This window comes from Elephas maximus, chromosome 9, assembly GCF_024166365.1.
Source record: "Elephas maximus indicus isolate mEleMax1 chromosome 9, mEleMax1 primary haplotype, whole genome shotgun sequence".
Classification (NCBI taxonomy): Eukaryota; Metazoa; Chordata; class Mammalia; order Proboscidea; family Elephantidae; genus Elephas; species Elephas maximus.
In genome coordinates this window covers 43,812,419-43,838,667 of record NC_064827.1, presented here as the reverse complement: position 1 = coordinate 43,838,667, position 26,249 = coordinate 43,812,419, and the positions used below count along the sequence as shown (strand labels likewise).

Here is a 26,249-nt window from a genome sequence, read left to right as displayed (position 1 = left end):
GCAGGAGAGCAGTGGCATGCAGACCCCAAATTCTCGTAAAAGGATCAGGCTTAATGGTCTGACTGAGACTAGAAGGACCCAGGTGGTCAGGGCGCCTAGACCTTCTGTTAGCTCTGAACAGGAACCATTCCCAAAGCCAACTCTTCAGACAGGGATTGGACTGGACAATGGGATAGAAAAAGACGGTGGTGAAGAATGAGCTTCTTGGTTCAAGTAGACACTTGAGACTATGTTGGCATCTCCTATCTGGAGGGGAGATGAGAGGGCAGAGGGAGTTAGAAGCTGGCGGATTGGACGTGAAAAGAGAGAGTGGAGGGAAGGGGCGGGCTGTCTCATTAGGGGGACAGCAATTAGGATTATATAGCAAGATGTAGGTAAATTTTTGTATGAGAGACTGACGATTTGTAAACTTTCACTTAAAGCACAATAAAAATTAAAAAAAAAATTTAATTCCAGCTCTTCTTCTAGTGTGTTGTATTACTTTAAGTAACTCCTGAATGGGTTTTGAGAGACAGGCCATCATGACAAAGTTCCTAAAGCCAAATGACTTTTTTTGTGTGAGTGATACTGTAGAAATTTTAATTCCAAAAGATTCCTGACATGTTATTTTGTGAACATTACTATGCAGTATTTAAACAATCAAAGATGCTTTCTGGTAGAAGGTTAATTTTTTTCCTAAAAACACCAGCAAAGAGTAGGAGCAGATATTTCATAAGAATTCACTTGTGGATTTCATACAGAGTTCAAACCATTCCTTCCATATACACTTACTGCACACAGAGTATATGCTGGACACCAAAATGGTGTAACAACATTGTGAGACAACATTGTAACAACATTGTGTTTAGTGTGGCTGGAGTGCAGTATGTGTGGGTGTGTGTAAGAGGTAGGGGGGATGATAAAAGATAAGGGAAGAGAGGTAGGCATAAGCCTGACTGAGAAGGGTCTTAAGTGCCCTTTACTGAGCCCTCCACATTAGGTATTTATTCCGAGGGCAAAGGGGAGTCACAGAGGGTTTTTAAGTAGAGAATGCCATGGTTATCTCTTTGGCTACTGTGTGGATTAGAATGGATTACAGCCACAAAGTCTGAAGGCATGGAGAGTAGTTAGGTGGTTGCTGCAATTAACACAAGTAAGATGTCTAAACCAAGATTTGAGAATGGTGAAGAGGAGAGAGATTTGAGAGAGATTAGAAGGCAGAATCAATAGGATACTGTTGATGTACTGGATGTGAGGGATGAGGGAGAGAAATGAGTTGGTTTTGGTAGCTGGAAGGATATTATTATTCACAGAGATAAGGAATGGAAGAAGAGCAGGTTAGGGAGAAATATGAGTTCATTTCGGAGCACACTTAGTATGAACTACCTGTAAGACATCAAGATGGACACGTCCAAGAGACAGAAGATCCGGACACACAGGAAATCATTAGTATTTAGATGGTGGCTGTAGCCACTGGGGTGGATAAAGTCACCCAGAGACAGTATGCAGGGAGACAAGAAAAGTGTTAATAGCAGAGCCCGAGGAAACACCAGAATTTAGAACAAGAAACTAACAAAGGACATTGAGAAAGAATGGTCAGAGAAGCAGGAGGACAATTAGTAGAGAAGAGGGTATTGGAAACCAAGGAAAGAGAGTTTCACAATGTAAGGGGTAATATTAACAGTGGTTATTCAAGTGTGATGGAATTTTATTGATTTTTTTCTTTTCTCTAGTTTCCATATTTTGTGTAATAATTCTCGTAAGAAAAATACTCACACCCTTAAAAAAAAAAAAAAAGAGGGGAATGAGGAAGTGCCAAATACTTCAGAGAGGTCCAATAAGAAGCTGCCTGAAAGAAGTCAATGGGCTTGACAATTAGAAGGTTATTGGTGACCTCAGGAAGAACCAATTCAGCAAAATAATAGATGTAGAAGTGGATTATATTTGATTGAGAAGCCACAGAGAGGTGAGAAGGTCTTTTCAAGAAGCTTGGCTATGAAGAGAAGGAAGGAAGGGGGAGGAACTTGGAAAAAGCCTTTACAAAAAGCCTGGTGCAGGCAGAAATGTCCACTATACCTGGAATGGCAATTTCAGGAAGGATGGCATCACATTCATCCTCAAAAAGAATATTTCAAGATCTATCCTGAAATACAACGCTGTCAGTGATAGGATAATATTCATACGCCTACAAGGAAGAACAATTAATACGACTATTATTCAAATTTACACACTAACCGCTAATGCTAAAGATGAAAAATTGAAGATTTTTACCAACTTCTGCCGTCTGAAATTGATGAAACATACAATCAAGATGCATTGATAATTACTGGTGATTGCAATGCAGAAGTTGGAAAAAAAGAAGGATCGAGAGTTGTAAAATATGGCCTTGGTGACAGAAATGACACCAGAGATTGCATGATAGAATTCTGCAAGACCAATCATTTATTCATTGCAAATACCTTTTTTCAACAACATAAATGGCGACTACGCACGTGGACCTTGCTGGATGGAATACAGAGGAAACAAATGGACTACATGTATGGAAAGAGACGACGGAAAAGCTCAATATTATCAGTCAGAACAAGGCCAGGGGTTCACTGCGGAACAGACCATCAGTTGCTTATATTCAAGTTCAAGTTGAAGCCGAAGAAAATTAGAGGAAGCCCACAAGAGCCAAAGTATATCCTTGAGTATATTCCACCTGGATTTAGAGACCATCTCAAGAAAAGATTTGATGCTTTGTGCACTAATGACGGAAGACCAGGCAAGTTATGGGATGACATCAAAGACATCATACATGAAGAAAGCAGGAGATCATTACAAAGACAAGAAAGAAAGAAAAGACCAAAATGGATGTTGGAAGAGATTCTGAAACTTGCTCTTGAATGCAGAGTAGCTAAAGTCAATGGAAGAAATGATGATGTAAAAGAACTAAACAGAAGATTTCAAAGTATTATAATGAAATGTGCAAAGACCTAGAGTTAGAAAGCCAAAAGGGGAAGAACATGCTTGGCATTTCTCAAGCTGAAAGAATGAAGAAAAAATCCAAGCCTCGAGTTGCAATATTGAAGGATTCTATGGGCAAAATGTTCAACAATGCAGGAAGCATTCATCTCACATACTTTGGACATGTTATCAGGAGGGACCAGTCCCTGGAGAAGGACATCATGCTTGGTAAAGTGGAGGGTCAGCAATAAAGAGGAAGACCTTCAATGAGATGGACTGACACAGTGACTGCAACAATGGGCTCAAGCATAACAACCATCACAAGGATGGTGCGAGAGTATGCAGTTTTTCATTCTGTTGTACATAGGGTCACTACGAGTTGAAACTTACTCAACAGCACCTAATAACGACAGGAAGCATTAAAAGAAGATGGAAGGAATATACAGTCACTGTACCAAAAAGAATTGGTTGATGTTCAGCCATTTCAGGAGGTAGCATCTGATCAAGAAGTGATGGTATTGAAGGAAAAAGGCTAAGCTGCACTGAAGGCATTGGCAAAAAAAAAAAAAAAAGCCTCCAGGAATTGATGGACTACCAATTGAGATGTTTCAACAAATGGATACAAACACTGGTAAAGTGCTCATTCTTCTATGACAAGAAATCTGGAAGACAGCTACCTGGCCAACTGACAAGAAGAGATCCATATTTGTGTCCATCCCAAAGAAAGGTTATCCAATAGAATGTGGAAATTCTGAACAATATCATTAATATCACACAGAAGTAAAATTTTGCTGAAGATCATTCAAAAACATTTGCAGCAGTATATCAACAGGCAACTACCAGAAATTCAAGCTGGATTCAGAAGAGGACTTGGTAGGAGGGATATCACTGCTGATGTCAGACGGATCTTGGCTGCAAGCAGAGAATCCCAGAAAGACGTTTACCTGTGTTTTACTGACTATGCAAAGACATTTGACTGTGTGGATCATAAAAAATTATGGATAACATTGCAAAGAATGGGAATTCCAGAACACTTAACTGTGCTCATGAGGAACCTATACATGGATCAAGAGGCAGTTGTTGGAACAGAACAAGGGGATACTGCGTGGTTTAAAGTCAGGAAAGGTGTGCGTCAGGGTTGTATCCTTTCACCGTACATATGCAATCTGTATCCTAGGCAAATAATCCGAGAAGCCAGCCTATATGAAGAAGAATGTGACATCAGGATTAGAGGAAGACTCGTTAACAATCTGCAATATGCAGATGACACAACTTTGCTTGCTGAAAGCAAAGAGGACTTGAAGCAGTTACTGATGAAGATCAAAGACTACGCCCTTCAGTATGGGTTACACGTCTACATAAAGATAACAAAAATCCTCACAACCGGACCAATAAGCAACATCATTATAAACAGAGAAAATACTGAAGTTGTCAAGGATTTCATTTTACTTGGATCCACAATCAATGCACATGGAAGCAGCAGTCAAGAAATCAAACAATGTATTGCATTGGGCAAATCTGCTGCGAAAGACCTCTTTAAAGTGTTATAAAAGCAAAGATGCTACTTTGAGGACTAAGTTGCGCCTGACCCAAGCCATGGTAGTTTCAATCGCCTCCTATGCGTGTAAAATCTGGGCGATAAATGAGGAAGACTGAAGAAGAACTGATGACTTTGAATTATGGTATGGCAATGAATATTGAATATGCCATGGATTGCCAGAAGAACACACAAATCTGTCTTTGAAGAAGTACAGCCAGAATGCTCCTTAGAAGCGAGCATGGTGACCCATGTTCACTGCAGCACTGTTTATAATAGCAAAAAGATGGAAGCAACCAACGTGCCCATCAATGGATCAATGGATAAATAAATTATGGTATAGTCACACGATGGAATACTACGCATCGATAAAGAACAGTGATGAATCTGTGAAACATTTCATAACATGGAGGAATCTGGAAGGCATTATGCTGAGTGAAATTAGTCAGCTGCAGAAGGACAAATATTGTATAATACTACTATTAGAAGACCTTGAGAAACAGTTTAAACTGAGAAGAACACGTTCTTTTGTGATTACAAGACGGGGGAGGGAGGGAGGGCGGGAAAGGGATATTTAATAATTAGATAGTAGATAAGAACTACTTTAGGTGAAGGGAAGGACAACACACAATACAGGGGAGGTCAGCACAACCGGACTAAACCAAAAGCAATGATGTTTCATGAATAAACTGAATGCTTTGAAGGTCAGCGAAGCAGGGGCAGGGGTTTGGGGACCATGGTTTCAGGGGACATCTAAGTCAATTGGCAAAATAAAATCTATCAAGAAAACATTCTGCATCCCACTTTGAAGTGTGGCATCTGGGGTCTTAAATGCTAGCAAGTGGCCATCTAAGATGCATCAATGAGTCTCAACCCACCTGGATCAAAGGAGAATGAAGAACACCACAGACACAAGGTAATTACGAGCCCAAGAGACAGAAAGGGCTACATGAACTAGAGACTACATCATTCTGAGACCAGAAGAACTAGATGGTACCCGGCCACAACCGATGACTGCTCTGACAGGGAACATAACAGAGAACCCCTGAGGGAGCGGGAGAATAGTGAGATGCAGACCCCAAATTCTCATAAGACCAGACTTAATGGTCTGACTGAGACTAGAAGGACCCTGGCGATCATGGTCTCCAAACCTTCTGTAGGCCCAGCACAGGAACCACTCCCGAAGCCAACTCGTCAGACATGGATTGGACTGGACCATGGGTTGGAGAGAGATGCTGATAAGGAGTGAGCTACCTGCATCAGGTGGACACTTGAGATTATGTTGGCATCTCCTGTCTGGAGGGGAGATGGGAGGGTAGAGGGGGTTAGAAGCTGGCAAATGGTCATGAAAAGAGACACTGGAAGGAGTGAGTGGGCTGTCTCATTAGGGGGAGAATAACTGGAAGTATGCAGTAAGGTATACTTTATATGGGAGAATTTATATGGGAGAGACTGACTTGATTTGTAAACTTTCACTTAAAGTCCAAAAAAAATTATTAAAAAAAAAAAAAGGCTTAGGACCATAGTCTTATGGAACAGCTTAGTCAATTGGCATAATATAGTTCATAAAGATAATGTTCTAAACCCTAGTTTGGTGAGTAGTGTGGGGGGCTTTAAAAGCTTGCGAGCAGCCAGCTAAGATACAACTAATGGTCTCTACTCAGTCTGGAGCAAAAGAGAATGAAGGAAACCAAAGACTCAAAGAAAAAACTAGTTCACAGGACTAATAGCCCACATGAAACAGGGCCTCTTCTAACCTGAGACCAGAAGGACTAGATGGTTCCCTGCTACCAGTATCGACCAGGGGCTCAATAGAAGATCCTGGATAGAATGGGAGAAAAAATGTAGAACAAAATTCATATTTCTAAAAAGTCCAGACCAACTGGAACCCTGAGACTATCGCCCTAAGATACCCTTTGAACTTGGCACTAAAGCTACTCCTGGAGGTCACCTTTCAGCCAAATAATAAATTGGCTTATAAAATAAATAATATCAACCATGAGTAAGGTGCTTCCTTAAACAATCAACTATATGAGACCAAACTGTCAACATTTAGCCAAAAGCAAAGATGAGAAGGCAAGGAGGGCAAGGGAAGCTAGATCAATGGAAACAGAACAAACACAATGGAAATTATGAGAATCCTGACACATTTCTGAAAATGTAACCAATGTCACAGAACATTTGTATAAAAATTGTTAAATGGGGATCTAATTTTCTGTGTAAAGTTTCACCTAAAACACAATATTATTAAAAAGAAGAAAAAAAAAAAGAAGCGAGGATGGCGAGACTTTATCTCCCGTACTTTGTACGTGTTACAGGAGGGACCAGTCCCCAGAGAAGGACAGCATTCTTGGTAGAGGGTCAGATAAAAAGAGGAAGACCCTCAACGAAGTGGACTGACACACTGGATGTAATAAAGGGCTCAACCATAGTCACAATTGTCAGGATGGCACAGGACCAGGCAGTGTTTTGTTTTGTTGTACACAGGGTAACTAAGAGTTGGTACTGACTTGATAGCACCTAACAACAACAGGAAGACATACCTGGCTACCTGCTTCTGTAAAGTTTACAGCCTATAAAACCCCATGGGGACAGTTTTACTTTGTCATATGGGGTCACTATGAGTCAAAAATCGACCCAATGGCACCTAACAACAACATCAGAGTGGTAGTAATGATGGTAGGTAGTAACGACAGAAAGCTGGGAAGGGTACAGTGTATTTCTTGGGTTTAGGAAGGAGACACCTTCAACTCGGTTCCACATCAGAATACCTCAAAGCAGATTTGCTGTGAGCAAAAGGCTGGCATTTGGAGGGGTGGTGAGTTGTACTGGAGAAGATGGTCTATAGAGCAGGCCTGCCATGGGGGAAGGTGTTTGAGTGCCTGAAAATATACTGGTTTTATACTTCAAGAGTCAGAATCAACCTGATGGCAATGGGTTTGGTTTTTTTTTTTTTTTTTTTTGTCTAAACTTCATTTTATGGCAAAGCCATGAATAAAGAATTCATTGTTAGAAAGTGGCACAACCTTGTCCTTTTCTAGGCAGTACAAAGAGGCAGATCAGCAGATTCTCCTTACTCTGAAATAAGTGAATAACGAAGGTATCTTTAGGACAACAGATCAATAAGGCAAAACTATGAACTCTATTCAGATGTGGTGAGAAATGGATAGGAATCTGACTTTCAGTGGAAACCTTAGACTGTCCATTAAAAATTGGAAGGCATTTCATACGTAATTTAGAGTTCTGAATCAACAGTCTTTGCTATTTAATTCACAAAAAGATCATTTCAGATATGAAAAACAAGTGCTCTTAAGAGTCAAGTGGTAGGCCAAGTAAGGATCTCAGGACTAAGAAGTTTTCCTGTCATAAAATCTATCTTTATTGGAAGCAAGCTGGTTAGGATTTCAAGTTAGTTTTTCAGATGAATACAATGAATGACAACTACCAACTATTAGAAAAAGCACCGTTCCAAGCAGAATTACTTTTTAGTAATTAGGTCTCGTCCTATCCATTCAATCCTCTAGCTCAGTGGTTTTTAACTGGGGGTGATTCTGTCTCCCAGGACACATTTGGTAATGTCTGGAGACATTTATGATGGTCACAATGGGATGGGGGTGATACCGGCATCTAGAAAGTAGAAGTCAGGGATGCTGCTATACATCCTACAGCATACACAGATTCATAACAAAGAAGTGTCCAGCCCCAAATGTGGATAGTGCTGAGGTTGAAAAATCCTGTCCTATATCTTTGTATCTACTATTAAGAAAACTCTCTAGGTCACTATCTAAAAACAAATGTTCCAAGACTGGGTCTTCAAGGAAAGTGCCAGGTCCCCTGCTGTGTAGCAGCCCACTGCCCCTTAAGTCCCTGCTCACACAGTAGTGGCAGCTCCAGCCCGTTTCCGTGTGGGCCATCTCAGTCACTTCTGCTGGGCTGTCTCCCTGGATGTAGCCCATGCGGCGCAGGCAACCATCATGGAAAACCCTGGTACAGACCCTGCATGGGAAGAGGCTCTCAGCTGTCCAGACCTCACAGACATCACACATCTCATCGTTGACAACCTGTGGAAAGACAGCAGGGTAGGTGAGGATTTGCAAGAGCAGGCAGCAAGATCCTACGGCCACCAAGCACAGAGCTTCCCACATGGGGCTAAGTCTTCCTGGAGCTGCTGACAGGAACAGCCCCAGCTGCAGACAGTGTTAAAGTAATACAGGACAAAAACCAGAAGGCTCTTCCCGCTGCTCAGGATTCCGGACCATGTTTTTCAACAGAGATGCTACTGGCACTTTGGAAAGAACAATTTGTTGTGAGAGATTATCTTAGACATTGCAGGACATTCAGTATCTCTGGTTTTCCTGGCACTAAATACCAACAGCTAGCCTTAGTCATTGTGACTTTCCAAACTGCCCCCTCCCAAATTCCCAAATGCTTCTACAGGGGGTAGAATTATCCATGGTTGAGAACCCCTGGGTGGGAGGGTTGGCAGAAGACCTGCTGCAGGGTCATTCCCTATCACCCTCCACCTAAGTCTTTCACTAAGAGTAACCTAGGGTATAACTAGTGTTTTTATTCTTGTGGAAGAAATTCAAAGGCTGTTCTGGACTCAGCTTGGTCATTCTGGTCTCACCTCAATCATACCTAGCCCTCCCTGTCCTGCTCCCTGATCCTCAAAAGGTCTAAGACTTAAAGATTCTGCCTTCACTGGGCACTCACAGGCTCTCTGGGATCCAGGCAGATATTCGGAGGCTTGTCATCATCCAGATTCCGGGTGGGGCGTATGAAGGCAGGGGGTGTGAAACGACTGGTCCTGTCAAACTCCTCAGGCTCCATTCCACGCCCATCTCGGAGCCGCTCCCAAGCTGCACGGTTGACTCTGCTCTCTTCCTGGGGCACTGGGGTGCCTGCCTCTGCTTCTTTCTCCTCTTGCACCTCCTGGACAGTGCCCTCTACAGTGCCACGGTGGGACCCTGGTGGCTCACCCGTGCGTCGGAGGGAAGGCCTGTCCCGTAGCCCATCCTTGAAGGCAGACACAGCCAGGCTCACCTTCTGCACCTGCTCCACTGTTTGCCGCTTGGACATCAACACCCCCATGGCTCTGTGGGCAAAAAGCAGAGGGCCACAGACTCTCAGCCAATGGTTGAGCATGTTAGGCCAATCAATTCAACCGTTCATCCAAGTGAAAAGTGTTATTACATGTAGTTTCTCGCGCCTCTGGAACTCAGTAGCATAGTGGAGTAGAAAAAGCACTTGGTAAGGAGTCAGAAGACCTTGGTTCTAGTTCTGATGGCCCTGAGACTGGTTTTTTTAGCTATGAAACGAAAGCTATGTGCCCAGCCCACTCACGAGACTGTCATGAGGACAACTTCAGATAATAGGCACTCTACAAATGTGAAATGGTTTCTCTGTATTCTTTCCTATCTTAAAGCCAATTTGGTCGAGGTCCTAGGCCTCTGCTATTATGAGACAGTTGGAGAATTCACAGCCCAAGTGTCTCCTCTGTGGCATAAGAAGATCCAAGGTGCAACGCAAGCCTGGGGCAGCACATTTCAGACCCTGTGAGTAAAGGAAAGCTCCTCCAGTAAGTGCTGTGCACAATCCATTCAGGGATTATCTTCTTCAAATGAATTTCTGCACTCAGAGGATTCCTGAAGTACACAGTCAGGACACTCTGCCACCCCAACCACATGGTCAATGTCATGAACACACCTTTGCCCCCTCTAATTAGTAGCAATGCCTCTTTATGGGTCTGTTTGTCACAGATCACCTGGCCTATTATGAGCATTAAGGTACTTCTCAGAAACCCTGGTGGCATAGCGGTTAAGTGCTATGGCTGCTAACCAAAGGGTTGGCAGTTCAAATCCGCCAGGCGCTCCTTGGAAACTCTATGGGGCAGTTCTACTCTGACCTATAGAGTCACTATGAGTCAGAATCAACTCGACAGCACTGGGGCTTGGGCAAGGTACTTCTCACACTTCTAAGGCTTCAATTTTGTCATTCTCATATTTTCTGCTTTAATTTTCTCAGTTGTTAAAGAAAGGTCCATGTCCTCTACAGCTTAAAAAGTAACTTAGTCCCTGCCCTTCCTCTGTTGCACCAGGGTATAGCACTACAGTGAGAGCATGACATGGCACAATGCAAAGCAGATCTGCTACTTCCTAGCCTGAAGGGCCTTAGTGGCAGTCAGCTGGGAATGCTTGTTGTAAGTAAAGTGGAGCAGAGTCCATTTTGGCCTCGCTTTCTCAATCCATTCTATTCAAGGCTTATTGAACAGCACTATGTGCAAGGCACTAATAACTCATTACAGGGAATAGAAGACAGGAAGGACAGAGTCTTAACACTTAAGCTACTTAATATCAGAATTCAAAAAACAGTTAAAGTGCTGGGAGTATCTAAGGAAAGGTGAGACCATACTACTGGAAGTCAACTGAGCCTTGAAGGATAGGTAAGTTATCCTCTGTCTGGGGGAATGGTGACACAGGTAGAAGTAGGACCAATTAGAAGGCTATTATAATACCCTAGGCAAGAGATAGATGCTTTAAACTGAAAAAGTGGCAGCAGGAATGATACTGAGTGTATCTGATACCATGGAAACAGAATTAGAGAAATTGAGGAATAAATTGATAGCTGATTGGATCAAGGGTAATAGGAAAGAAGGTGGTTTTAAACTGACTAGAAGAATGGTAGTGCCATTTACAGAAATTGGGAAATAAGGAAGAGGGACAATTAAACTGGACTTTGAACATACTGAATTAAAGATGTCCCCAGGACAAGGACATTCAGGTGTCATGTTTTCCCTTTATTAAAACTTTTCAATGGCTTCCTACAGCTTTCAGGATAAGGTTCCCCAAATCAATCTCTTTACCATGGTCAATGAGGCCCTGCATGATCTGGCTCCCCTTTTCACTCTGTGTTCCAATCACACTGGCCTTTCAGTCTCTATTTGCCATGTTTACTCTCTTTTTAGGACCACTAAACATTCCTCCCCACTCAATTTGTGCCACTCATTTGTTAGAGCTCAGCTCAAATATAACTTCCTCAGGGAAGTCACTGCTACAGCACCATGCTGTTCTGGTTTAGAGCAACTGGTTGACATTACATATTTGATCGCGTGATTACCTACTAGATTGTTTTTGCCCTGCATGGCATCCATCTCCAGTGCCTAGCAATGTGTCTGGCACAGAATAGATGCGTGATAATAAATAGGTGCTTAAAATAAAAATAAATTAAAAAAATTTTTTTTTAAGAAATTGCTTTTCCTATTAATTAAATGTGAAGTACAAAATCTTAACACACATACTATCTGGTGACAGATCTTTCCTATTTACTCAGTGAAAACACCAACGAAAAACATCTATTCGGCCAGAAACATCTCTTGTATGCACCACAGTGGTGCAAATTCCTACCCTGCCTGGGTATTAGCCCTGTCATTAATTGTTACCAAGGAAACTTGTATTCTTGAATTTGTAAACTGATATGAAAGGAAAGACCTCTTCCCTGGGGTCACCCTTCACCATCCCTTTGTTTGTAAAATTATTGACAAAGAGATATTTACTTTAAATAAATCTCTAACAGGGAAGTGGCAAAGGAAGCTTACTTGGGAAAGATTTATTGAGCAAATTCAGGAAATCATTATTTAAAGTGTTCATCCCTTAGTAATTAATATGATTGTGTTAAAAAAAAATCCTTTTCCCCCCAGTTGAAAACAAAAATCAGACAATAGGGGAATGGTTAAATTATGATATGATGAAGACTAAACAACATGAAAATATTGGGGCAGATGTATATTTATTGATATGTACAGATGTTCAAAATATATGAACATATTAATGAAAAAGGCAAGTTAAAAAATGTCCATGTTATGATCTCATTTTTGTAAGAGAAAATGCATGTGTATACTTTTCATATTTTTGTTAATCTATATTTTCTAATTTTCCTACATCATATTTTTTTATAGTATATAATTTTTAAAAATTTAGGGTTGACAACTTGGTGACTTGTTTAATTCTGGATCTGCCATTCTGTGACCCAGAACATGTTGCGTTACTGCTTTGGACTTCAGTTTCCCTATCTGTTAATGAGTGTGTTTGGAGCATATAGTCTTAAACAACTGGGATGTTCATGTTCTCCTTTAAATTCTTTTAAAAGTCCATGTGACCTAATCAAGGTATCTAGGCTAGGCATGGGGGAGGGAGTGTGTGTGTGTGTGTGTGTGTGTGCGCGCGCGTGCGCGCATGCGTGTGCATGTGTGCATGGACTCAGATGGTTCTTGAAGTAAGAGGCTGGACCTATGGTCCCCAGATGCCTCATGAGCACCAGCTGTAACTCTATGGTTAGGTGAAAAAGCAAATCCTCACCTTATAGTGAGAGGGAACAGGCACGCCAAGAGGGAGAATGCAAAACTGACACACAACTCGTGACTGCGTATCTTTCTTATGAGCAATTACAAATTCTTCAGGACCATAAGATTTCCCTCAGAAACCTCAGGTGGTGTGTTTTTCAATTTTTTTTTGACTGTGATCCAGAGAAAGAAGTATATTTTATGTTGTGGCTCTGTATACTGTAAGGGTAAATACAAATCGATTTGACCTGTGGGCATATGTAAAAGAATATTTATTGAAGCATTGTTTAGAATGATAAAAGGGTGGAAAAACACCAGTAGGGGAATTACTGAATAATTTGTGATATATTCGTGCTATAAAAACAGAGAGACAACAAAAAGATAAACAACTCAATCAAAAAATGGACAAAGGACTTGAATAGACATGACACCGAAGAAGATATACAAATGGCCAATAACCATAAGAAGAGATGCTCAATCTTATTAGTCATTAGGGAAATGCAAATCAAAAACACAGTGAGACACCACTTCACCCCCATTAGGATGGCTATTATTAGAAAAAGGAAAAATAAAAAGTGTTGTTGAGGACGTGGAGAAAATTGGAACACTCATCCATTGTTGGTGGGATTATAAAATGGCACAGATGAAGTTCTGTGCCATTGGCAGTTCCTCAAAAAGTTCCACATAGATTTACCATATGAATCAACAATTCCACTCCTAGGTATATACCCAAAAGACTTGAAAGCAGGGACACAGATACTTGTACACCAATCTTCACTGCAGCACTATTCACAATAGCCAGTGTGGAACCAATCTAAATGTTCATCAACAGGGAAATGGATAAGCAAAATGGAATATTATTCAGCCATAAAGAGAAATGAAGTCCTAATACATGCTATAACATGGATGAACCTTGAAATTATGCTGAATAAAATAAGTGAGACACAAAAGGACAAATATCATATGATCCGAAATATCTAGAATCGGCAAATGCATAGAGACAAAAGTTCGTTAGTGGTTAAGGGAGTTATTGCTTATTGGACAATGAATGCGTTTCTGTTAAAGGTGATGAAAAAGTCTGGAAATGGATAGTGGTGATGGTTGCACAACATGGTGAATGCAATTAGTGTCACGGAATTGTACATGTAAAAGTGGTTGGGGTGAAAAGAAAACAAAAAGTGACTGAATCCAACAGAACGCAAAACTAGAGCAATGATTCTCAAATGGTAAATCCACTGTATCGCAGGACAGGTGGGGCGTACACATCAGGAACTCCAGGAGAAGGGGAAGAAATGAATAGATTGAAAAAGCATATCAATTATATATACAGTATTAAAAGTCATCACCTTCTTTTGGTAAGAAGACTACAAAACAGCATAGCTTGACCTTATCTTCTTGGTTTTGGGGGATATACAGTAGGGACAAGTTATCAGAAGGGGTCAGTCCCTGGAGAAGGACACCATAATTGGTAAAGCAGAGGGTCAGCAAAAAAGAGGACGACCTTCAGCCAGATGAACTGAAACAGTGGCTGCAATAATGGGCTCAAGCGTTAACAATGACTGTGAGCATGCAGCAGCATAGGGTCGCTATGAGTTGGAACCAACTCTATGGCACCTAACAACAACAATAACAACTAGCTCTTGAGGTCCCTGGGTGAAGCAAACAGGAAAACTCTCCACTACTAGCAGAAAGCTTGGTGGTTCGAACACACCCAGAGGTGCCTTGGAGACAGGCCTGGAGATCTGCTTCGGAAAGGTCACAGCGTTGAAAACCCTATGGAGCATTTCTATTCTGCTCACATGGGGTCACCTTGAGTCAGAACTGATTCAAGGCCAACCAACAACAAATTTTTCAGAATTTTAGGGGATAGTCATCACTTGTGTGTTTCTCAGAAAGAGGGCACAAGTTGAAAAAAAAAAGTTGAAAAACTTATTTAGACACCTGGAATAAACATACTAAATTCATTTTTTCAGGAATGATTCATTGGGAAAAATTAATGGTATGCATGTGGCTCTTACCAGCGTTTGCAGATCACATAATAAAAGTTACTGAACAAAGATCAGCCAATTAGGAGAGTTACTCTATAAGTGAACTCATTAAAAGTGTATCAGCAAAGTAACCATACCATAAAAAAAGCACCTCCCAATACACTGTAGTCCTGCTACAACCATTGTTCTTTGTAATGATAATAAGAATCGCTATTAAGATAGGGTCGCTATAAGTTGGAATCGACTCGATGGCAGTGGGTTTGGGTGGTGTTGGTATTAAGTTATCTGAATTGTTAATGATGTCACTGCAATGATTTGGGGAGTTTGTCTTTAAAATTTCGATGAAGACTGAAGCTGATGTCCACCAGCAAAACAAACAAACAAATAAACCAAAAAACCATCAAACAAAAAACAAAAGCCACTCCCCAGCCCCAACCACAGGCTCTGGGAGCACTACTGTTCCTTTTACCTGACCTGGCTCAATTTTCTAGGTCACTTCATGCCTCTCAGGGCAGAAGACATACAGTAGAACCATTAATAGGAAAACATCACAATCCAACAAGACTCCCATGTCATTTTGAATTGACAAGACTTTGATTTTGAAAATAAATTGTGAGGATACAACAGAATTCGGCTTTGCAAATAAGGCAAAAACCCTTAATACTTAATGGAGGAGAGGATCAAACTTGTACACAAAGACACCTTGATTAAAGGCAGTTGTGCTCAAATAGCCAGGAGGTGCACTGAGGGCGTTTGAGTAATTAAGATCAGCTGTAATTTCTAGAGAAACAAGTGGTAGTAATTAGCGATGGGTAAAAACAAATGCCTGGAACATCCTGAAAGCAGCTCAGTAAAGACACAGAAGATCTAAATGCCACAATCAACCAACTTGACCTCATAGACATACACAGAACACTCCACCCAACAGCAGCCAAGTAGTTTCTTTTCCCTAGAATAGACTACGGAACATTCCCTAGAATAGACCACAAATTAGGTCATAAAGCAAGTATTAACAGAATCCAAAACACTGAAATATTACAAAGCATCTTCTCTGACCGTAAGGCCATAAAAGTGGAAATCAATAACAGAAAAAGCAGGGAAAAGAAATCAAACACTTGGAAAGTGAACGATACCCTGCTTGAAAACAACTGGGTTACAGAAGAAATTAAGGATGGAATAAAGAAATTTATAGAATTCAATGAGAATGAAAACACTTCCTATCAGAACCTTTGGGACACAGCTAAAGCAGTGCTCAGAGGTCAATCTATATCAATAAATGCACACATACAAATAGAAGAAAGGGTCAAAATCAAGGAATTATCCCTGTAACTTGAACAAATACAGAGCAACAAAAACAAATGCCTGGTAAGAAAAACCTGGCCTCTCCAACATGCCGGGAGCAGACCTAGGAAAAAGAGTGAGTTAAAAGAAAATCAAGTCACAAAGGTGCCACACATTAAATTAATGATTACTTCTTTTGCCATGAGTGGAATTTGAGTTTTCTGCCTCCCTAACAAGGATGAAAAAAAGGGATTAAAAGATGTCGTACCAAGAATGATGTGACTGTCAAGAGAATCAGAAAAGGTGTTTAAAATCAGGAAAGTTATACGTCAGGGTTCTATCCTTTCACCTTACTTATTGAATATGTATGCTGAGCAAATAATCTGAGAAGCTGAACTATGTGAAGAAGAATTCGGCTTCAGGATTGGAGGGAGATTCATTAATAACCTGCAATATGTAGATGACACAACCTTGCTTGCTGAAAATGAAGAGGACTTGAAGCACTTACTGATGAAGATCAAAGACTACATACAGCCTCTAGTCTGGATTACACCTCAACATAAAGAAAACAAAAATCTTCATGACTGCACCAATATGCAACATCATCATGATAAAGAGACAATATTGAAGTTGTCAAGAATTTCATTTTACCTGGATCCACAATCAATGCCTATGGAAGCAGGAGTCAAGAAATCAAATGATGTATTGCACTGGGCAAATCTGCTGCAAAAGACCTCTTCAAAGTGTTAAAAAACAAAGATGTCACTTTAGGGACTAAGGTGCACCTGACTGAAGCCATGGTATTTTCAATCACCTTATATGCATGTGAAAGGTGGACAATGAATAATAAGGACAGAAGAATTGATGTCTTTGAATTATGGTGTTGGCAATGAATACTGAATACACCATGGACTGTCGAAAGAACAAACAAATCACTCTTGGAAGAAGTACAGGACCTTAGAAACGAGGATAGTGAGACTTGTCTCAGGTACCTGGACATGTTATCAAGAGGGACCAGTCCCTTGAGAAGGGCATCATGCTTGGTAGAGTAGAGGGTCAGCAAAAAAAGAGGAAGACCCTCAATGAGAGGCACTGACACAGTCACAACAATGGGCTCAAACACAGCAATGACTGTGAGGATGGCACACGACCAGGCAGTGTTTCATTCTGTTGCACATAGGGTTGCTATGAGTTGGAACTGACTCCATGGCACCTAACCACAAGGGCAGGTTTGGAACAAAACTCAAGGGGCAGGGCAGGAGCAGGTGGTGTTAACAGTAGGGTATAAGGTATAATAGGCACTCTGATTATATGAACTGGAGGAAATGAAAACAGAATTTTTCTTTGGGTAAAAAAGGCTGTCTAGATGTATATGTCAGGCAGTAAGACATACGTAGGCAGCCTGGAATGTGTGTGCAAGACACACCTATTCTCCGCAGAGCACCTGCTTGTAATGCAGTGGGATTATTTATAAGGGCAAAGTGGTGGGAGGAGGGAGGAGATTGCATCACAGCCATAAAAAAAAAAACAAACAAACAGGGCTTCAAACCTTTTTGGTTTGACCCCCACTGCTGAGAATTTGCATTTCCATCCGGGATATATTGAATCAGAATCTTCATTTTAACAAGATCCCCAGGAAAGTCAGCAATCCCCTATATTATGTCCTGTGGCACTGTGGCCTGGCTCACAGGAGAACAGATGCTCTAGAGGCAAGAGTAGAAGCTTGAAAATGCATGTCCTCTGTCCTGGGTTTGAGCTGGAAAAATTCAGCACCGAGCAGCATTTGTACATAAGGGTGAAAATTTTCAGGGTGTTTGACCATTGGTGCCTGGAAGCATTTGCCTAATGGCGTGTGTGAGATCCTCAGGGAAAGCCACACTCCTAACATATAAGGTGATCAACTACAAGGGTATGGAAAACCAGCAGAACCAGGGGCTGTATAAAAATGTAGAATGCACAACACAGATGCTGAGCTCACTGTGCAGATCAACATCAACCCGGAGACCCTAACAAAAACCATCCCCCCCCCCAAAAAAGTGCCCTTACCCTCTGCTAGTTACCTAACAAGCAGCTCTCCATGGGACTCCTGCTCTTTGAGGAAATTCAAGCTCCAAGTGGTCTGGCTACGCCCTGGTGGCTGGTTGTTGCTTTAGGAATCTAGCGTCTCAGTACAGTGCTCTTGGCCCCTGGTCCTAGCCAGCCATTCTGTTTGCCTGGCAGTAGCCTACGCACTATTCTTAGTTTCCACCTCTGTAGACCCTGGGAGAGCTCAACCTGGGTGCTTCTCTGTCTTCCTCCATTTACCTGTTTATCTTGCACACCAGCACTGGCTTCAGTCAGCCCAGAAAGACACAGTCATCTCTGCTGCACAGGGCCCTTTTGGGGTTGAGTAAAACTGTCTTCCTGGCCTCAGCTCAAGAGGATGAGGTGTGAGGGAGGTCCTGCTGTTGCTTAATACTTACTGAAAGCCCATGAAGCTCTAATATACATGAGAACAAAATTATGGCATGATCTTTGGCCTCTGGGGGACTGCGTTGAGTCTTCATTAAAAGCTACAGTGCTGACTTCCCACAGAAGCAGAGCAACAGTTAAGGAACATCACACCGTTAGCGATTGGCTGGTGTGACTGCACTTAGCAAGCAGAGCTTTTCAGCAAGATGAAGAGACACTCTCTGTTCTCTGCCCTGGGGCCCTGAAGCACCGATTCGGCACCATTTAAGGCAGTTATTATACCTTAATTATTACCCTTTACTTGTCTGTTGATTTGAAGACATTTGCTGAGTGCAGCCTACTATGTATCAGGCACAGATCAGGTGCTTAAAAACTGTTGGCAGAATGAAAAAAATGGAACCTCACTTAGCCTGTGAGAATGCAGTGTGAGTATGTGCATGTGTAGGGGGCATAAGTGGAGGATTAAAAAAAAAGGTGTTGCTTGAGCTAAATTTTGAAAGATGAGTGGGAGTTACCCCAGTGGATACGGAAAGAAAAGGCATTCCAGGAAGAGGTAAAAGCACTTGTCAAGGCATGAAGCTCTATGGGGACCCCACCACGGCTCTGATGGTACGGAACTAGCCTGCCTGGGCGCTCGGCAGAAAGAGGCAAGGGAGCCTGCTCTCACAGAAGAATCAGCATCAGCCCGAAGAATTGATTTGAGATAGTATGCTTAAAATATTTCATTAGAAGCAAATATGGATTTCAGGGAGGAAAAACAAAACAAAACCAAACCAGCAACCCAGAGATTTGGATTCTCTGAGGCCAGGAAGAGGGATACCCCTGATAAGTCCCAGGGCCGAACAATGGGTTCACTGCTTGGCCTCAGGACAGGAAACTGTTCCACAGCCAAAGAGCTGGTAGATGGTGACTGTAGTGAATCACTAGGGACACCCATAAGCCTGGTTAGGAGGGTCAAGAGAGAGAGACAGAGAGATAGAGAGAGAGAAGACCCCAGTAAGATAAAATATTTCTTAAAACCAAATAGAGTTCATGTATGTAAAAGGACTTTGTAAACTGTATAAGGGACTGGGTTATTATAGGAAGCCAAGAGTATGGTCAGTTCACTCAAAGCATGTGGGTAGAAATAAGTTTGGTAGGGTAATGGCAGGGGTGGCTGCCAGAGGCGGCAGAAAACAGCAGCTGACTTTCAGTAACACCTGGGAAAAGGAGTACTCTATATTGATTCCTATAGAACTATTGTAAAGCTGTAATTTTCCCCTTATGTTTCTTACTCTTTATAGTAAATGATTAGAGAAATGCAGACTGATTCTACATGAACTCCTCAAGGGCAAGGAACTCTCACATTTATCTAGCATAGTGCCTGGCAAGTAGTTAGCACTTAGTAAATGCATGCAGGTCTCTGAGGGGATTGCTGGAAAGGGAGGATGGAGTTGGAGTGGGAAGTTATAACGGGAAAAATAATCATATCTCCAGCTGGACACTGATGGTCTTGGTTTCTCAGTCCAAAGTTGATAAGCAATTCCTGTCAGAACTTGGCCATTAAGATTAAGTGGAATGGGTAATGATATTCCCATTAGAAATAAATAAATCAATTTGGGAAATGAAGATGGCAGAAACCAAGCAGCACTGCTGGAAAGAACCATTTGGGACTGGAGGATAATAGATTCTATAGCTAAAAAGAAAGGGAACAATTTGCATGAATAAGATCCACTTAGGAACAGGTGTGCTGGAAAAAAATGTGAGGAGTGCAGGAAATGGGATTGGAAAGTTCCTACTAATCATGCTTGAGGAAAAAGAAGCACTATCAAAAAAATACGGCAAATGCAGGAAGAAGAAAACCCTCTGAATGTGGTCAGAGAATACATGGACGATCAAAGGCTGAGAAGTCCAGACAGTAAAATCCAGACACATTTGGATACACTTATATGAAATTGAGGTGAGCCATCTTCTTCCCTTTTATTTCTCTTTGGAGAGCGTTTTTGAGAAGATTAAGGGCCACTTGGTCATATCCTTTAGGGTCATTCTAGAATGATTCAATTTGCAGACTCATTTTTGTAAGAAGGGGAGTTAGATATTAGTCTTAGGATTTTTGTAATCTTAATGTTCACCCAATGCTGGACACTGAGGAGGTTATATCCAAGGTCCAAGGTCTGGGGAGCATCTGGATCTATCAAGTGATTTTTCCAGGGTCATAAGTGGGTGTGAAACCAAGAGTACTCAGCGAAAGCACCAATTTACAAATAAAGCTCCAATGAAAAATCTCTGAGTTGGAGGAAAGACCATATTTGAAGGTTTGCTTCTTCTGATTTTCTTAAAAATATCCAATTATTTTGATCTGTTAAACTAATGACAGGGGTTTGAACTGACAGTTATTATAAACAACTTTGTAATGGAGAGGTGCTTAATATAAACCTCTTTCAGAGTTTACTTCTTTGAGCTGCGCATAAGGTACCACACCCATGCTTCAGACAGCCATCATAGAGTTAAAAAAAAAAAATCTAAGAACTGGTAAAACAGCTTGTTCTGTTATTTCACTAGCTTGGTCTCTCTTCTCAGTATGTAAACCTAGGAGCCCAAGGAAGCCACTCTATTAGAGAAGGATATCACTGGATTGGCTGTGTGGTAGAAGCAAAGAGGAACAGAAAAACCCTCTCAGAATGGCTCTCTGGTGAATTCCATTGCTTAACTCCCTCATCACTCCGTTTTGGACAACAAGAAACAAGGGTCTATCCTTGAACCCAAAGTCACATCCTTGGGATTCAGCTAGAATGAAAGTGCTGGCAGAGATAAGGGGGCAAGCCGAAGCTTATCAGAAGATACATCTTCATATCAGGCGCTAACCCTTTGTACTCCCCAGGCAAATGATTCCCAATAAGCCTTCCTTGGCTCGACACCTTTACCAACCTATTCCTTCTTATGCAGGGACACTGTTGGGCAAAAGCCTCCTGAGTGGTATCTGAGGACCAATGTCTGCTGTGATCCTGCCTTTCTTCCCTCAAAACAGTGTGATCCTGCCTTTCTTCCTTCAAGGACTCTGCAGCAAGGAGTGTGGTCTCAGGACACTGCATCCCCTGAAGCCTCCCTCTAGTTCCCCGGAGCAAGTCCTGGTCAGAAACCACATCCAGAGCCCTTCCCCAGGCCCAGTTAGGTCGAGTTCCACACCAAAGCATCATTACAGTTGGGCTGCTAAGCAAGGAAGCCACACCCCGAAATCTGGGGATTCAGTGGAAATCAGCTCCTGCAGCACTCTCAATCCCTTGTCCTAAGGCACGTGTTTAATCATCACATCTACTGAGCATATTCTACTTGCAAAGCCCTGTGCTTGGCACCGTATCGCAACTTACTAAAAAACATACACCCTTGCCTCTGTCTCTCCTTAATATTTTCCCAAATAAAATCCCCAAAACAGTTTTCATGATTCTAAGCTTTGTGATCTTGGGCAGATTACTTAACCTCTCTGAATCTCAGGTTCCTAATGCTTAAAAGGGGTAATTGCACAAGGCTGTTGTAAAGGTTATATGAGATGTTTAAACATACCTAGTATTTAGTGGCTGGCACTCTGGTGCTCAATAATCCTACATATCCCCTTCTCCCTTCCTTCAAAGGACTTTCTCTTCCATGACCTGCCAGACTCAGTTATTCCACTTTATCTTACTGCTTCCTTCTGGATGGTCAAGCTCAGGGCCTCAAATCTCTCTTTGCTTCAGAGGCCTCACTGGTCCTCACCCTCCCTTGGACCCTGTGCTCTCACAGCATTTTCTGCGTGCACTAATCCAACTTGGAGCCAACTGGGCCACCATGATGAAAAGAAACCCTAATGGGAGGCAATGGACAAAGGCGGTAGCCCCAAAGGGCCCTTTCCTCTTGCCTATGCTGGGGGGACACATGTGAGAGCACACTGAGCCCTACAGGGGGTAATGACCAAAGTCCTTCTGGTGTATGGGAAGTCACTCCTAGCACAGGAACCCATGCAGGATCCCCCTCCCCAGTCAGACGTTCCTTTCAGGCAGTTCTAGGGCACAGTGTAGGGTCCTCTTTTATGTAAGAGGTCTTTTCGGTGGTGGTGGGGGGGGGGTCCGTCTCCACCGCGCAGGCTCCCTGATGCTTCCCTATGTTCCCCAAAGGTCTTCCGTAGAGTCAAGTCCATAAACCACCCTTTCGGCTCCGTAGTTATACTGGGGGACCCATGGGAGCAAACGGAGAGAGCCCTGGGGAGGCTCCATTCACACAGGGGTGCTCTATGGGGGCGACTCTCCACGCCTCCTCAGGAACTCTCTCGAGGGGCCAGAGGCAGCAGACACTTAGAATCATTCTCCAACACAGGGGCACCTTGGGGGCGGCTCCCACACAAACACCTCAGAGTCCCCGGAGGGCCGCCCGCAGCCCCGCCCCTTAGGGTGCCCGCCACCCCCGCCCCCGCCCCCGCTTACCGGGACCGTCCGGGTGCGGGACACAGTTCCGGGGCTGGCGGGCTCTACACCGCAGGCCCCGCGCCGCCCTTGGCCGCTCGGCGGGCCGGCGTCCTGGGGCCCAACGCCGGGGGCAGGCGGCGCGGGCGGAGCGGCAGGTTGAGGCGACGGGCTGAGGCGGCAGCGGCGGCGGCGGCGGCGGCGGCGGGGCGCGCTCCCGCAGCACACCCACCTTCCCCGCCCCCCGCCGCCAGCTACTGCGGCGCGTGCGCCCGCGCCAGACGCCTCCGCGGGCGGCTTGGCGCGCGCCTGCCCCTCCCCGCTTGGGGGACCGCCGGCGCGGGAGAGCGAGGTGCCGAGGGACCGCGGGTTGGCGGCGGCCCGGCCGGGACTCGGCGGTCGACTCACGCGAGCCTTCCGCTCAGGTGCCAATGGGCGTCCTCCGCCAGCGCCCGGCACTGCGGCGGGGGGACTGCGCCAGCCGGGCTGCCCGCGGCAAGGTCAGTGTCGGTCCCGGGGAGGTGGCCCGGGAGGGGGGCGCCGCAGGGGGCCGCGGCCGCTCACAGCTTCTGCCCGCGGCAAGGCAAGGGTGGGGGTCCGGTGGGTCCTGCCGCCGGCATCTGCTGGTGGGGGCGGGGGGGGCGCGAGAATTATCTCTCAGCCGCCCCGGCCAGGGCCCTACTTCCGTTCCCCCACCAGGCCCTGCTGCCCAAGGTCCCTGGGGCGCCCACCTTTGCAGTATCCCACTGACCTTCAAACAGCATTTGTATGTCCCCATCCTCCCTGTGCTCTATTAAACTATTGGTCTTCCATCCCCAGCAGCCAAACTGTATCCTAATGTAACCCACTTTTTGTTGCAGCAACCTCGTCCCTCAGACTATTTAAACAGTGAGCTTGTTAGGAGGCCAGCGGTTCTCAGGGCTATAACGTGCATTACACCAAACTAGATGCTTTGAAGAGGGCGAGAAAAAGAATATCAAGAAGTCATAAAGCGCCTTACAATGAATTATAAAGCAATAACTGAAGATATACAAACGATATGCTGAGAACCCTTTTATTTAAAGTAATTGTATTTACATTTTTAACATACCTTAATTTCCTTGTACGTTCAATTTCTATATCTCAGGTGCAATTTATGTCATGTTTTGAGCCTCTGGTATTTGTTACTTACTGTGCTAAGTGCTGAGTGCTGTGGGGGAAACAGACTGATTAATCATGGGACTTACCAAAAGGGAATATAAGGAAACTATAATATCGTATACTAAAGCTCTGATGGTGCAGTGGTTAAGTGCTATGACTGCTAATCAAAAAGTCAGCAGTTGGAATCCACCAGCTGCTCCTTGGAAACCCTATGGGGCAGTTCCAGTGTATCCTATAGGGTCACTATGAATCAGAATTGGCTCGACAGCAACGGGTTTGGTATTTTTTGTGTGGTACTATATACTGCTATCACTTTTAAACATAAAGTGCTAGATATTTTAAACGCTTTACATATATTAAGTCATTGATTTTCACACCATCCCTTTGAGGTACTGTATGTTAGTTTCTATATTTTGCAGATGAAGAGGTGCAGAGAGGTTAAATAATTTGCCTAAGGGCACATAACTAAGATATGCTGAGGGTGAGATTGGAATACAGGTATTCTGACTTCCAACCCCTGTCTCCTAACCATGGTAGTGTACTCCTTTGAACTTGTTGTTAGGTGCTGTCGAGTTGGTTCTCACTGATAGTGACCCTGTGCACAACAGAACGAAACACTGCCCAGTCCTGTGCCATCCTTACAGTCGTTGTTTTGCTTGAGCCCATTGTTGCAGCCACTGTGTCAGTCCATCTTGTTGAGGGTCTTCCTCTTTTCCAATGACCCTGTACTATACTAAGCATGATGTCCATCTCTAGGGAGTGATCCCTCCTGACAACATATCCAAAGTATGTATGTAAGACACAGTCTCGCTGTCCTTACTTCTAAGGAGCATTCTGGTTGTACTTCTTCCAAGACAGATTTGTTCATTTTTTTGGCAGTCCGTGGTATATTCAATATTCTTTACCAACACTACAATTCAAAGGTGTCAATTCTTCTTTGGTCTTTCTTATTCATTGTCCAGCTTTCATATGCATATGATGCAGTTGAAAACACCATGGCTTGGGTCAGGTGCACCTTAGTCTTCAAGGTGACATGTTTGCTTTTCAACTCTTTAAAGAGGCCTTTTGAGGCAGATTTGCCCAATGCAGTGTGTCTTTTGCCTTTTTGACTGCTGCTTCCATGGTTGTTGATTGTGGATCCAAGTAAAATGAAATCTTTGGCAACTTCAGTCTTTTCTCCATTTATCATGATGTTGTTTACTGGTCCAGTTGTGGGGATTTTTGTTTTCTTTATGTTGAGGTGTGATCCATACTGAAGGCTGTGGTCTTTGATCTTCATCAGTAAGTGCTTCAAGTCCTCATCACTTTCAGCAAGCAAGGCTGTGCCATCTGCATAACACAGGTTGTTAATAAGTCTTCCTCCAATCCTGATGCCATGTTCTTCTTCGTATAGTCCAGCTTCTTGGATTATTTGCTAAGCATACAGATTGAATAAGTATGGTGAAAGGATACAACCCTGACACACACTTTTCCTGACTTTAAACCACGAAATATCCTCTTGTTCTGTTCAAATGACTGCCTCTTGATCTATGTACAGGTTCCACATGAGCACAATTACGTGTAAGTGTTCTGGAATTCCCGTTCTTAGAAATCTTGTCCATAATTTGTTATGGTCCATACAGTCAAATGTCTTTGCATAGTTAATAAAACACAGGTGAACATCTTTCTGGTATCCTCTGCTTTTGGCCAAGATGGATCTGATATCAGCAATGATATCCCTGGTTCCATGTCCTTTTCTGAATCCATCTTGAATTTTTGGCAGTTCCCTGTCGATATACTGCTGCAGTTGCTTTTGAATGATCTTCAGCAAAATTTTACTTGCTTTTCCCTTTACTTTATGTTTACTTGCATCTCTCTTTATAGCTGAGTAATATTCCATCGTATGTATGTACCACATTCTGTTTACCCATTCACCTGTTGATGGATATTTAGGTTGTTTGCACCTTTTGGGTATTGTGAATACTCAATAATGCTGCAATGAACATTTGTATATACGTGTCTGTTTGTGTCACTGCTTTGAAGTCTCTTGGGTGTATACCTAGCAGTGGAATTGCTGAATCATAGCTCTGGACCCGTGGTGGCACAGTGGTCAAGAGCTATGGCTGCTAAGACAAAAAGGTCAGCAGTTCGAATCCACCAGCCACTTCTTGGAAACCCTGTGGTCACTATGAGTTGAA

General features: G+C 43.1%; 2 protein-coding genes across 6 annotated transcripts in view; one reads left to right on the top strand and one right to left on the bottom strand.

Moving 5' to 3' along the window:
- Window positions 1–26,249, bottom strand: part of PHF24 (PHD finger protein 24) — a 141,122-nt gene that overhangs the window by 13,540 nt on the left and 101,333 nt on the right. For 3 of the 5 annotated variants that reach the window (XR_007518653.1, XM_049895768.1, XM_049895770.1), the window contains exons 1-3: window positions 22,954–23,119; window positions 9,176–9,557; window positions 8,338–8,523 (exon numbers count right to left, since the gene is read on the bottom strand). Coding sequence is in view for 4 of the 5 variants with exons in the window: in XM_049895768.1 (XP_049751725.1) it covers window positions 8,338–8,523; window positions 9,176–9,553 (564 nt within the window). In the remaining variant the exon portion in view is untranslated. Of the gene's footprint in view, window positions 1–8,337; window positions 8,524–9,175; window positions 9,558–22,953; window positions 23,120–26,249 lie in introns of those variants that run through there. The other 2 variants (XM_049895769.1, XM_049895771.1) reach the window with 2 other exon arrangements.
- Window positions 23,250–26,249, top strand: part of SPATA31F3 (SPATA31 subfamily F member 3) — a 73,874-nt gene continuing 70,874 nt past the window's right edge. Inside the window, exon 1 of the transcript XR_007518654.1 lies at window positions 23,250–23,432. The gene's annotated coding sequence lies outside the window, so the exon portion shown is untranslated. The remainder of the gene's footprint in view (window positions 23,433–26,249) is intronic.